Source organism: Oncorhynchus nerka, linkage group LG16 (assembly GCF_034236695.1).
Source record: "Oncorhynchus nerka isolate Pitt River linkage group LG16, Oner_Uvic_2.0, whole genome shotgun sequence".
Classification (NCBI taxonomy): Eukaryota; Metazoa; Chordata; class Actinopteri; order Salmoniformes; family Salmonidae; genus Oncorhynchus; species Oncorhynchus nerka.
In genome coordinates this window covers 19,781,501-19,795,758 of record NC_088411.1, presented here as the reverse complement: position 1 = coordinate 19,795,758, position 14,258 = coordinate 19,781,501, and the positions used below count along the sequence as shown (strand labels likewise).

The 14,258-nt window shown below is 42.8% G+C and overlaps 1 protein-coding gene across 1 annotated transcript; it reads right to left on the bottom strand.

Moving 5' to 3' along the window:
* Positions 1–10,324: 10,324 nt before the first annotated feature.
* LOC115144182 (28 kDa heat- and acid-stable phosphoprotein-like) lies at positions 10,325–13,118 on the bottom strand. Its single transcript, XM_029685009.2, has 6 exons — positions 13,020–13,118; positions 12,421–12,503; positions 11,593–11,670; positions 11,274–11,398; positions 10,925–11,076; positions 10,325–10,750 (listed from the first exon to the last, which is right to left on the bottom strand). The coding sequence occupies exons 1-6, from the start codon at positions 13,030–13,032 to the stop codon at positions 10,716–10,718; spliced, it is 486 nt and encodes a 161-aa protein (XP_029540869.1). The 5' UTR covers positions 13,033–13,118; the 3' UTR covers positions 10,325–10,715.
* Positions 13,119–14,258: the final 1,140 nt, after the last annotated feature.

The window sequence follows — 14,258 nt, the reverse complement described above, 5'->3', positions numbered from 1 at the left end:
CTTGGCACTTCGGTACTGCTTGCCATGCGGTAGCAGAGAGAACAGTCTATGACTGGGGTGGCTGGGGTCTTTGACAATTTTTAGGGCCTTTCTCTGACATCGCCTGGTGTAGAGGTCCTGAATGACAGGCAGCTTGGCCCCAGTGATGTACTGGGCCATACACACTACACTCTGCAGTTCCTTGCGGTCGGAGGCCGAGCAGTTGCCGCACCAGGCAGTGATACTCTCGATTTTGCAGCTATAGAACCTTTTGAGGATCTGAGGACCCATGCCAAATCTTTTCAGTCTCCTGAGGGGGAATAGGTTATGTCGTTCCCTCTTCACGACTGTCTTGGTGTTTTTGGACCATTCTAGTTTGATGGTGATGTGGAGACCAAGGAACTTGAAGCTCTCAACCTGCTCGACTACAGCCCTGTCGATGAGAATGGGGGCGTGCTCGGTCCTCCTTTTCCTGTAGTCCACAATCCTCTCCTCTATCTTGATTACGTTGAGGGATAGGTTGTTATTCTGGCACCACCCGGCCAGGTCTCTGACCTCCTCCCTATAGTCTGTCTCGTTGTTGTCGGTGATCAGGCCTACCACTGTTGTGTCGTCAGCAAACTTATGGATGGTGTTGGAGTTGTGCCTGGCCATGCAGTCGTGGGTGAACAGGAAGGGCAGGAGGGAACTGAGCACACACCCCTGACGGGCTCCAGTATTGAGGACCAGCGTGGCAGATGTGTTGCTACCTACCTGCACCTCCTGGGGGAGGCCCGAAGTTCAGGATCCAATTGCAGAGGGAGGTGTTTAGTCCAAGGATCCTTAGCTTAGTGTTGAGCTTTGAGGGCACTATGGTGTTGAACGCTGAGCTGTAGTCCATGAATATCATTCTCACATAGGTGTTCCTTTTGTCCAGGTGTGAAAGGGCAGTGTGGAGTACAATAGAGATTGAATCATCTGTGGATCTGTTTGAGCGGTATGCAAATTGGAGTGGGTCTTGGGTTTCTGGGATAATGGTGTTAATGTGAGCCACTACCAGCCTTTCAAAGCACTTCATGGCTACGGACGTGAGTGCTACAGGTCTGTAGTCAATTAGGCAGGTTACCTTAGTGTTCTTGGGCACAGGGACTATGGTGGTCTGCTTGTAGCTTCAATCAATCAATCAATAAATTAGTCAAATTTATTGATAAAGCCCTTCTTACATCAGCTGATGTCACAAAGTGCTGTACGGAAACCCAGCCTAAAACCCCAAACAGCAAGCAATGCAGTTGTAGAAGCACGGTGGCTAGGAAAAACTCCCTAGAAAGGCCAGAACCTAGGAAGAAACCTAGAGAGGAACCAGGCTATGAGGGGTGGCCAGTCCTCTTCTGGCTGTGCCAGGTGGAGATTATAACAGAACATGGCCAAGATTTTCAAATGTTCATAGATGACCAGCAGGGTCAAATAATAATAATCACAGTGGTTGTCGAGGGTGCAATAGGTCAGCACCTCAGGAGTACATGTTAGTTGACTTTTTATAGCCGATCATTCAGAGTATCTCTACCGCTCCTGCTGTCTCTAGAGAGTTGAAAACAGCAGGTCTGGGATAGGTAGCACATCCGGTGAACAGGTCAGGGTTCCATAGCCGCAGGCAGAACAGCTGAAACTGGAGCAGCAGCACTGCCAGGTGGACTGGGGACAGCAAGGAGTCATCAGGCCAGGTATTCCTGGGGCATGGTCCTAGGGCTCAGGTCCTCAGAGAGAGAAAGAAAGAAAGAAAGAAAGAAAGAAAGAAAGAAAGAAAGAAAGAAAGAGAGAGAAAAAGAGAGAAAGAGAATTAGAGAGAGCATACTTAAATTCACATAGGACACCAGATAAGACGTAAGACGATAAGAAGAAATACTCCAGATAAAACAGACTGACCCTAGCCCCCCGACACATAAACTGCTGCAGCATAAATACTGGAGGCTGAAACAGGAGGGGTCGGGAGACACTGTGGCCCCGTCTGACGATAACCCCGGACAGGGCCAAACAGGCAAGATATAACCCCACCCACTTTGCCAAAGTACAGCCCCCACACCATTACAGGGATATCTTCAACCACCAACTTACCATCCTGAGACAAGGCCGAGTATAGCCCACAAAGATCTCTGCCACGGCATCACTCCAAGAAGGGGGCGCCAACCTGGACAGGAATATCACGTAAGTGACTCAACCCACATCAATGTAATTGTCTGCATAATTTCCAATCTCCCAAACATTTGAGGGTAAATATATATATTTATATACATACATACACATACCCACATATATATTAATATACATACAAATACACATACATATCTTTTTAAAATGCATTTTACTTTATTATTTCCCTGAAACCTTACTCCCCTAATTGGAGTAAACTACTAGATAACAACACTTAGGCTTCTACTTCCAGCTTATACATACTATATATATTTTACAGACACAGACACAATATATTTTACAATAGTTATATTTATTTTGTTTTTAGTCCTGGCCTTCCTCTATTTCTGATGTCCATTCATTTGGATTTCTATTTGCTATATATTTTTAACTGTGCTATTTCAGAAAAGTTCTGAACCTATATATACATTTTACAGACAGTATATTTTACATTTATTTTCTTCTTATTAGTCCCACCCTTTAGCTCCATTCAACCCCTTCCACTATCTCTTAACACCATCCAAAGTGGATTTCCATTTGCCATATATTTTTCAACTGCGCTGTGATGCTTCACAAACGTTCTGAACCTTCGTATTCTCATAGCTTCTACAGATTGTAAATGAAAGATAAACATTTTTGCTAAAAGTAGTTTTATATTATTGTTCGTATGACTATGACTTTTCAAATCACCCAGTATTGCTATCTACAGTGTTAGCTCCAGGTAAATGATTAAATTCTTCAGCCATTCCTTGACCTGTGACCAAAACGCGCTATGTATGGACAGTACCAAATTAAAGTGGGATTATCGTTTGTTTTTCAACAGGACAATGACACAAAACACACCTCCAGGCTGTGTAAGGACTATTTGACCAAGAAGGAGAGTGATGGAGTGCTGCATCAGATGACCTGGCATCCACAATCACCCGACCTCAACCCAATTAAGATGGTTTGGGACAAGTTGGACCGCAGAGTGGAGGAAAAGCAGCAACAAGTGCTCAGCATATGTGGGAACTCCTTCAAGACTGTTGGAAAAGCATTCCTCATGAAGCTGGTTGAGAGAATGTCAAGAGTGTGCAAAGCTGTCATCAAGGCAAAGGGTGGCTACTTTGAAGAATCTCAAAAATAAAATGTATTTTGATTTGTCTAACACTGCTTACTACCTGATTCCATGTGTTATTTCATAGTTTTGATGTATTAGCTATTATTCTACAATGTAGAAAAGAGTAAAAATAAAGAAAAACCCTTGAATGAGACGGTGTGTCCAGACTTTTGACTGGTACTGTAAGTATTCAGACCCTTTGCTATGAGACTCGAATTTAAGCTCAGGTGCATTCTTGTTTACATTGATCATCCTTGAGATGTTTCTAAAACATGATTGGAGTTAACCTGTGGTAAATTCAAGTGATTGGACATGATTTGAAAAGGCACACACCTGTATATAGCATTGAAGGTCCCCAAGAACACAGTGGCCTTGTACATTCTTAAATGGAAGAAGTTTAGAACTACCAAGACTCTTCCAAGAGCTGGCCACCTGGCCAAACTGAACAATCAGAGGAGAAGGGCCTTGGTCAGGGAGGTGACCAAGAAACCGATGGTCACTCTGACAGAGCTCCAGAGTTCCTCTATGGAGATCATATGGGAGAACCTTCCAGAAACCCAATAATCTCTGCAGCACTTCAACAATCAGGCCTTTAGGGTAGAGTTACCAAACGGAAGCCACTCCTCAGTAAAAGGCACGATAGCCCGCTTGGAGTTTGCCAAAAGGCACCTAAAGAACTCACAACAAGATTCTCTGATCTGATGAAACCAAGATTGAACTCTTTGGCCTGAATGTCAAGCGTCACGTCTGAAGGAAACCTTGCACCATCCCTACGGTGAAGCATGGTGGTGACAGCATCATGCTGTGGGGATGTTTTTCAGACCAGGGACTGGGAGACTAGTCAGGATTGAGGGAAAGATGAACAGAGCAAAGTACAGAGAGATCCTTGATGAAAACCTACTCCAGAGCGCTCAGGACCTTAGACTGGGGCGAAGGTTCACCTTCCAAAAGGACAACGACCCTAAGCACACAGCCAAGACAACGCAGGAGTGGCTTCGGGACAATTCTCTGAATGTCATTGAGTAGCCCAGCCAGAGCCCAGACTTGAACCCGATAAAACATCTCTGGAGAGTCCGGCAAATAGCTGTGCAGCAACGCTCCCCATCCAACCTTACAGAGTTTGAGAGGATCTGCAGAGAAGAATGGGAGAAAATCCTCAAATACAGGTGTACCAAGCTTGTAGCGTCATACCCACGAAGACGTGAGGTTATAATTGCTGCCAAAGGTGCTTCAACAAAGTACTAAATAAAGGGTCTGAGTACTTATGTAAATGTGAAATTTCAGTTTTTAATTTGCAAAATAAAAAATAAAAAACGGTTTTTGTTTTGTCATTATGCGGTATTGTGTGTAGATTAATAAGGGGGAAAAACTATTTCATCCATTTTAGAATAAGGCTGTAACGTAACAAAATGTGGAAAAAGTCAAGGGGTCTGAATACTTTCCGAATGCACTGTACATACAGTATGAGTCATAGATAGCCTTACAGTGCATTCGGAAAGTGTTCTGAGTTGCATATCAAAGGGTCTGAATACTTATGTCAGTAAAGTATTTCTGGGTATTTTTTTAATGCATTTGCAAAAATGTCTAAAAACCTATTGTCTCTTTGTCATTATGTCTCATTGTGTGTAGATTGATGAGGAAAAACATTTATTTAATCAATTTTAGAATAAGGCTGTAACATCATAAAATGTAGAAAAAGTTAAGGGGTCTGAATACTTTCCAAATGCATTGTATACCTGCCTAGATGTCGTAATCTTCACCTTTAATTGAGGATGATCAGTTTGATGGAATATATTACTGTACTATACAGTTATAGGATGTAAACTTCCATATGTATGATTTATGATATAAACTAATGGTCTGAGTCATATACACTGATTATACAAAACATTAGCAACACCTGCTCTTTCCATGACATAGACTGGTGAATCCAGGTGAATGCTATGATCTCTTATTGATGTAACCTGATAAATCCACTTCAAGCAGTGTAGAGATGAAGGGGAAGAGACAGGTTAGAGAACGATTTTTAAGCCTTGAGACAATTGAGACATGGATTATGTATGTGTCCCATTCAGAGGGTGAGTGGACAAGACAAAATGTTTAAGTGCCTTTGAACGGGGTATGGTAGTATAGTAGGCGCCAGGCAGACCGGTTTGTGTCAAGAACTGTAACGCTGCTGTGTTTTTCCTGCTCAACAGTTTTCCGTGTGTATCAAGAATGGTCCACCACCCAAAGGACATCCGGCCAACTTGACACAACTGTGGGAAGCATTGGAGTCAACATGGGCCAGTATCCCTGTGGAACGCTTTTAACACCTTGTAGAGTCCATGCCCTGAAGAATTGAGGCTGTTCTGAGAGCAAAAGTGGGTGCAACTCAATATTAGGAGGTTGTTTCTAATGTTTTGTACACTCAAAGTATACTGTATACCAGGTTTCCCCAACTGGTGACCCACGGGTGGTTTTATGTGGACACTCATGTTTTAGGAGCATAAATACAATTATTTTAATTGTTGGACATAATAGACTGTAAAAACTCCAGGAAATCAGCTCCAAGTTATATTAATTTTGTAAATCTGTTCCCAAGTATTCCAAAACATAATAGAGAGACGTGATTGTATACAAATGTAAGCAAGGTTTGAAACTATTATGTTTTAGTCAAATATTATATCTGTTTTGGCTTCTTGTGGTTAATTTGAAATCTAGAAATTATTTGTAATTATGTTCCCGCCCCCCAAACTGAGCAATCGGAGGAGAAGGGCCTTGGTCAAGAAAATATCTGCCCATGGCTGAATCTAGTTGATGATCCCTGCTGTATACTGTATGTCTGCCTAGATGTAGTATTCTGCATCTTTAATTTCGGGTGTGCTGGTTGAGGATGCACCATGCATAGTAGATTGTGCAAGGGCCCTTGGTAAATCTTGTAGTAGCTACTAACAAGGATTTACCAAGACACACACACCTATCCATTTATTTATTTTATTTCACCTTTATTTAACCAGGTAGGCTAGTTGAGAACAAGTTCTCATTTGCAACTGCGACCTGGCCAAGATAAAGCATAGCAGTGTGAACAGACAACACAGAGTTACACATGGAGTAAACAATTAACAAGTCAATAACACAGTAGAAAAAAAAAAAGGGCAGTCTATATACAATGTGTGCAAAAGGCATGAGGAGGTAGGCGAATAATTTTCAAAGCACATCACTGAAGACAGGCCTGTCTGTGTCAACATCAGTCCCCCGATGACTTGAGGATATGCACGATACTTTTACTTTACATGAGAATCTAATACAACGTCTATGGTGCTATTATGGGCGAATAATACTGGACGATCTGACATTCATGGCTTCTGTTCGGTCTCTGCTTCTGTAAATGGAAGCGGTCTGTCCACAGCACTCATAGGAGCAGGATGTGAGAGAGAGAGAAAAGGGGAAACACAATCTATTGAAGTCTGGGTGTCACTTCTCATATTGAGTCTAATAACTATGGTATGTGAGTGGTGACACAATAGCAATCTATCCTAGCTATGTTTTCTGATAGGCTTATACTATCGTTGACATTTCTGAAAATGTCCAGTTTATCTACAACACCAGTACAGTTGCATGTAGGCCCATGGGCAGATTGGCTGTTGTGGCCTTATCAAATACTGCAGCCTGGTGGTCACAGTGAAATTGCAAAGAGATAGTCACTAGGTATGGGGTGATGGGTAGATTGGTGAACGGTGTGGAAAATGAGCAATAAGCAATAGCCAAAGCTTATAGTCTTCAGCTACCATCTCGGGGGAAAAAAATGGTTTCACCTATATGCATTGTAGCGACCATCAGTGCTGTCCCCCAAATCCACTACAGTATCATAATCTTGTGTGTTATCACTCTGTTCAACGACACCCTAGAAGCCAAGCAGTGGACTCAACGTATTACACACCTGTCACACGTCTGTCAGAGCATTCACATCAGCTACTGAAGCCAAAGCAGATCTTTTGTCCAGCTCTGAAAAGCTTGGGGTGTGCAAGAACAAAATGTTCTATATGAGAGGCATAAAAAAAAGAGTCCGTATAATTAGGCCTACAGCTTCTGCAATGTCATACAGAGCATTCAGATTCCCCTTCACTTTTTCCACATTGTTACGTCAGAGCCTTATTCTAAAATTGATTAAATTGTTTTTTCCCCCCTTATCAATCTACACACGATAACCCTTAATGGCAACACAAAAACAGGTTTTTAATGTTTGCAAAAGTATATAAAAAAAACCTGACCTCCTGAGTGGCGCAGAGGTCTAAGGTACTGCATCACAGCGCTTGAGGCATCACTATAGATCCGGGTTCCATCCCAGGCTGACTCGCAGCTGGCTGTGACCTTGAGACCCATGAGGCGGCGCACAATTGGCCCAGTGTTGTCCAGGTTAGGGGAGTGTTTGGCCGGCTGGGATGTCCTTGTCCCATCGCGGTCTAGCGACTCCTATGCCGGGTGCATGCACGCTGACACGGTCACCAGTTGTACAGTGTTTCCTTTCCCTAGTCCGTACAGGATTTACTGCATGGGACAAGACTAACTACCAATTGGATATCACAAAATTTAGATAAAATAAATTTTAAAAAAGACATTTCACATTTACTTAAGTATTCAAACCTTTTACTCTGTACTTTGTTCAAGCACCTTTGGCAGCGATTACAGCCTCGAGCCTTCTTGGGTATGACGCTACAAGCTTAGCACACCTGTATTTGGGGAGTTTTTCTCATGCTGTCAGAATAGCTGCGGAGCATCACTGCACAGCAAATTTTCAGCATTCTCCAGAGATGTTCGATCAAGTTGAAGTCTGGGCTCTTGCTGGGCCACTCAAGGACATTCAGAGACTTGTCCCGAAGCCACTCCTGCATTGCCTGTATGCTTAGGGTTGTTGTCCTGTTGGAAGGTGAACCTTCACCCCAGTCTGAGGTCCTGAGTGCTCTGGAGTGGGTTTTTATTAAGGATCTCTCTGAGCTCCATTCAGTCCCTTAATGCTGAAAAACATCCCCACAGCATGATGCTACCACCACCATGCTTCACTGTAGGGATGGTGCCAGGTTTCTTCCAGACGTGACACTTGGCATTTAGGCCAAAGAGCTCAATCTTGGTTTCATCAGACCAGAGAATCTTGCTTGTCATGGTCTGAGATTCCTTAAGTTGCCTATTGTCAAACTTCAAGCGGGCTGTCATGTGCCTTTTACTGAAGAGTGGCTTCTGTCTGCCCCCTCTGCCCTAAAAGCCTGATTGGTGGAGTGCTGCAGAGATGTTTGTCCTTCTGGAAGGTTCTACGATCTCCATAGAGGAACTCTGGAGCTCTGTCAGAGTGGCCATCGGGTTCTTGGTCACCTCCCTGACCAAGGCTCTTCTCCCCCGATTGCTCAGTTTGGCCGACTCTAGGATGAGTCTTGGTGGTTCCAAACTTCTTCCATTTAAGAATGATGGAGGCCACTGTTCTTGGGAACCAGACTTCTTTCCCTCGATTGCTCAGTTTGGCCGGGCGGCCAGCTCTTGGAAGAGTCTTGGTGGTTCCAAACTACTTCCATTTAAGAATGATGGGAGGCCACGGTGTTCTTAGGGACCTTCAATACTGCAGAAATGTTTTGGTACCCTTCAGATCTGTGCCGACACAATCCTGTCTGAGCTCTACGGACAATTCCTTCGACCACATGGCTTGCTTTTTGCGCTAACATGCACTGTCAACTGTGGGACCTTACATAGACAGCTGTGTGCCTTTCCAAATCATGACCAATCAATTGAATTTACGACAGTAGCACTCCAATCAGGTTGTAGAAACAATGATCAACGGAAACACGATGCACCTGAGCTCTTTGTCGAGTGTCATAGCAAAGGTCTGAATAGCTACGTAAATAACTTGTTTTTTTATAAATACATTTGCAAACATTTCTAAAAACCTGTTTTTGCTTTATCATTATTGGGTATTGTGTGTAGATTGATGAGGAAAATGTTTTTCATTTAATACATTTTAGAATAAGGCTGGAGCAAAACAAAATGTGTAAAAGGGGAAGGGGTCTGAATACTTTCAAAATGCACTGTGTGATGTGTATGGTGCAGCGTAGGCTAAGAATGTATTACGAGTCCATTCAATAAAAGATAAATTAATAACCATTGTTTTGGGTATCATTTATCTATTAATGTATTTATTTCTATACAACAAATGAACTCAAATACAGACAAATCAAACAATTGACCAATCCTGGAGAGTCATTATTATAAACATTAAAACACTTTGTATATACTGTATGTTTTCAAGAGAGAAATGAGTTTCAGCCACCTCCATTCATAGAATATTGCTTTCCTGTTAAAAGGCATCTCAGGTTCCAACCATCACACTATAGCATAGCATCCTTATGACTAATAGAGTGGGCGCGTTCCTCTGCTCAGCCGTTGCTTATGCATGCCAAATCTTACAATGCCCAGAAAGGTATTTTACCCATCAGCTAACCACATTATGTTATAGCAATCTGGTGCCTGACGACAGTCGATGAGGATGCACGCAACCATTGTTGATGCATCCAACTTCTGAGCAGGGGAACGCGACCATTGACATTGCCCTGTGTAAACTGTCAAAGGCAAAAAAATTATAGAAGAGAAAACATAGCACTGCAAAATAGACTTACAGTATGAGGCCCCAGCAATGCTTTTTCAAGGTAATTATGAAATATTAACAATGAATTTTTATGCCAACAGAACTCCTTTTTGACTACAAGACTTTACGCTGCAAGGTGGTTCAATCAGAAATTAGAGCCAGCTGGCGGCTGAAACGCGCTAAACATGTCTGGGCAGAAACACCAACAGAATAAAGGGTAAAAACTCCAACACCTAAATAGAAGTTGCATAAAGGCTGACATTCCTTTATACATGTTTTGTCTGAGACTTCTGCCTATGGGACCTCTTCTTTCCCACATCTTTCCTTTGGAGGCAAATGACTTTGAACTGTCAGGTTGTGAATGAAGACAACTGGTATAGATGAAACAGAACATAATAAAGAATACATAAAGATTTCCTGTATAACATGTTCCTCTGTCCCAACCACCACCACCTGATTCACCTTAATAACAGGTCAGATGAAAGTATACAAACCCCTACTCATCCTCCCACAACACTTCCCATTCATAAGTAAACAGTGTTAAAATGCAAAAAATATAATCAAAGAATGATCTCCAGCAGCTTTAGAATTAGAACACAGGGGAGGAGTGAAGACACTAGAATGCCTGCCGCTGTGACCTCACAGAATACGGAGGAACTAAACAGGCAAACCTGAAGTGCTCCTTTTCCGTCTCCTCCATAACACCCGGCTCACACCCTTCCCTCATCGGAGATGAAGGGCAGGAGCCCAAGCACATATTACCCCTGAGCTGACAACCCTCATATCGATCCCCTCCTACAGTCTTCTTGTCTCTCCATCCTCCCCAGATCGTTTTCCAGGCCAAGTCCTCGGGAGACAGGCCTAACGCTTGGACTTGGAGTCTTCAGCTTCTTTTTCTAGGAAATCGTCAGATAAAGACAGTCAGGCACTGAATTCAAAAGGAGCAACCACAGTCTGTCTGAATAAACAGTGCCTGTATTACTTTCTGACTAACCATTTAAGCCCTGTGTTCCTGTCAGACAGTATAGCACAAAGGACAAGCACAGTATGAGAGATTCCTTATCCCTCACCTTTTTTGAGGCCGTCCCTCTTCTTTTGTGCGTCCTCTCTCTGCTTCTTGATGATGGCCAGCCTGGCGAGGTCGGCCCGTGCCTGGTCTGTCTTCCCCTCTAGGTGAAGCTTCATGTAGCGTTCCTTAGCTTTCTGCTTCTCTATCTCCTCCCTGAGACAGAAAGCAAGATGGTCAAACCGGGTCCTGCTTTCAAGACTTTAGAATGATAACATATCCTTGCCTACACCTACTTCCAAGACTTTCACCAACAAGTCAAAACGGGCTCTTCCTAAATCCACTGACTTCAATCCTTTCATTTTAGACATTGGCATTAGGCCTGAGACTTGAAGGAAAAGAGAGATCCTCACCTCTCTCGGCGTGACAGCTCTTTGGGTGCGTTGACATCAAGCTCGGTCACCTTCTTACTTTTCTGGGATATACGGTTGGGATTCTCAATCTCAATCAATCCTTCCACTCCACTCTTCTTCTTATTCTGCAGTAACAGAACATCAAGCCATTGAACAGAGAGCCAACACTGCAGCTCTGACTGAGGTAGTGCTGGCAAGTAAATGGTAGGTGACACTTTGAAAGTGAGTAGGTGCATCTTGACAAGCCTTTCAGTAAAACCACAACACTTCTAATTCCTTAGCGGACAGACTAGACATTAAAAGGAGATCCCGCACTCACAACGTCCTCCTCTTCACTGCTGCTGTCGTCAGATCCTGATGACTTCTCCTCCTCCTTCTCTACTCCACCGTTCGCCTCCTATCACACATTCACCGGTTAGATCATGTTCAAGACATCATGTCTGTTTGAAATGTATTTCACACCTCTGAATATATAGATATATGTTACTAGCTAAATTAACTGGTGCAGGAGGTCGAGCAGCCAGGCTATAGACTGCAAGGTAAACACATTTTTAACCATCCTTGACAATACCTCCAATCGAGGGCAGGTGGAACGCCAAAAAACACAATAGAGAAAAATATTAAATCCACTTTTTGCAGAGTAAAGAGCTCCCTCGTAATTTAGTTGAAGGACATCGCTATCTTCCCAACATCATTGCTGGAACTAGAAGAGGTCTGTCTTCCCCCCTAGGTGAAGCTTCATGTAGTGTTCCTTAGCTTGCTAAGTGACGCAGCCACACGTGGAAGAACATGAGAGCACTTTACACAGCTTCACCCAAAAAAAGACCTACACATATTCGAAAGGCATTTATCACACAGTATATTCTAAAGGTATTTCTCAATCTGGATTTAAAATATTTCAGTATATTTATTCGTTGGAGTTACACCTGCAATTTGAAACGGGAGTTTAAGTCACTGGTGGGTTCCAAATCAAGAATTTATGAAATATCAGCAAGTAAATGCAGGTTGAAAATATATTTCCCAGGTATTGCACTTGCAAAGCTGGAACCTTGTATGTGGTCTATAATACAGGGATCTGTTTAGAACTATGTTAACCACAAGGGGCAAAAACTAGATATCCCCTCAGAGCCATGGGTCCTTTACTCACCAGCTCTCTCTGTGCTTTCATCTGTCTATCAATCTCTTCAGGGTTGCTGAACTGCTTTCCCCGGCCCTTGTGACCTTTTTTACCTAAAAAAACAAAAACAAACGACAAATGAGAGCAAGGCATGTTGTAGGAGATCAGAGATGAGTCAGACATGACGTTCACTCTGCAGGATGGTTACAGATGTCAGAAAGTGATTGAGCTTCTTCGCTGCCTTACTATATTGTGGCATAATGTTAACTCATTAGTTACATATCATTACTACTGGGGATGAAATTAACTGGCTGAAATCAACTGGGTACAAATGGTGTTCGCCAGACCAAGTTTAGCGATCAACTACTGTAGTGACAGTAGCCTAGCTTGCAAGCTAACTAGCTAGCTAATTAGTTAGCTAACAGCTGTAACTAGTTAGCTTGCTAGTTAACTAACGTTACGTCAGTTCTCACGAAACGTTGATACTCAGGTAGAAGATACATTTGACCAGATCCAGCAATTAGTTAGCTAGCAAGCTATATTTCTTGAGTTGATATTACGTTGGCTGGCTAACTTAGCTAACAGTTACACTTGGAACGTTAGCGAAAATAACGGCGCTGGATACTCACCGCCTCTTGGCATATTTGGTATAGGAACTTGAACGACTAAGACCGCAAATAAATAAGTTCACTGTTTCCAGTTAAACATAGAGTTTATTTTATAAAGAAAAGGCCTTCGCGACACAGTCCTCTTCCAGCTAGACTATCTTTTACCCGCTTCCTGAGAGCAACACGAGTGGAAGGCGTTAAAAGTACAATGACGCAATATTCCGCCAATCGCTACACAGGGATTTTGACAGACTTGTCAACAGACCATTCACACCAGGAAAACACATGCACAATGTACGAAAAGTAAAAATAGCCAATGATAAACACAGGTCTATAGGTGCGTTGCTTTAACTAAGCACCGCCATAATAACTTTTGTGGCGGTCATTTTTTCATTAGCAAATGTTGCGTTTATATTTTTGTTCAGTACAGTTCACAGACAAGGCATGTGTATATGTTATTGAAATTATTCAGATCTCCAGACAAAATACATGTCCAAGATGGTCACATTTTCTATTTTGACCCTCCCATTCAAAATTGCAGTCCTTTTTGTTGACATCGGACAGCTTTGTTTTTCGTATAGGATTCAACCTCAGAGGCCCCTAAAGCATCTCTTTGATCGTCTTCAGACCTGAGCTATAGAGCATGGCCAGTATGATGGAGGATATCCAGGCTGTGTCGCCGTTACCCACGAAAAAATCCCTCATCAGCTCTTTGAAGTAGACACTGATGGCTTTGGGGAAGGTGTAGGAGAACCCAGTAACAACGAAACAGCGGAGCAGCATCATGCTGCCCCCCAGCCATCATCAGGGGATGAAGCCTCCATTCTCTTGGTTGTACTGACTCCCATTGTCCATCAAGAGGGTGTTCCTCGTTAGGAGGCAGGAGTGGGGTATGTTACACAATCCATGTCTCAAATGTGGAATGTATATTGTGGAAGGAGGTACTGTGGCTCACACTGAGTAATAATTGGTCAATTCATAACCAAACAGTGAAAATGTCACTTTGTTTTTGTTTTCCCCCACACACTGGTGCAATGCTTACTCAATGAACGACTGACTAAACCTTTGGATTATGATTGTATTTACTGCATTTGTTTACAGTGACTTGGCCTGTTTGAGAAAGCTAATCAGATGTAATTATTCTAATTGTAATTATGGTGTCTGAGATTGCTGTTAATAACAGCCTGTTACTATAGAACTGTCTCTTGCCACACAGAAGTATGATGTAACTCTATTTACTTGATGGATGGGCTTGTTTGT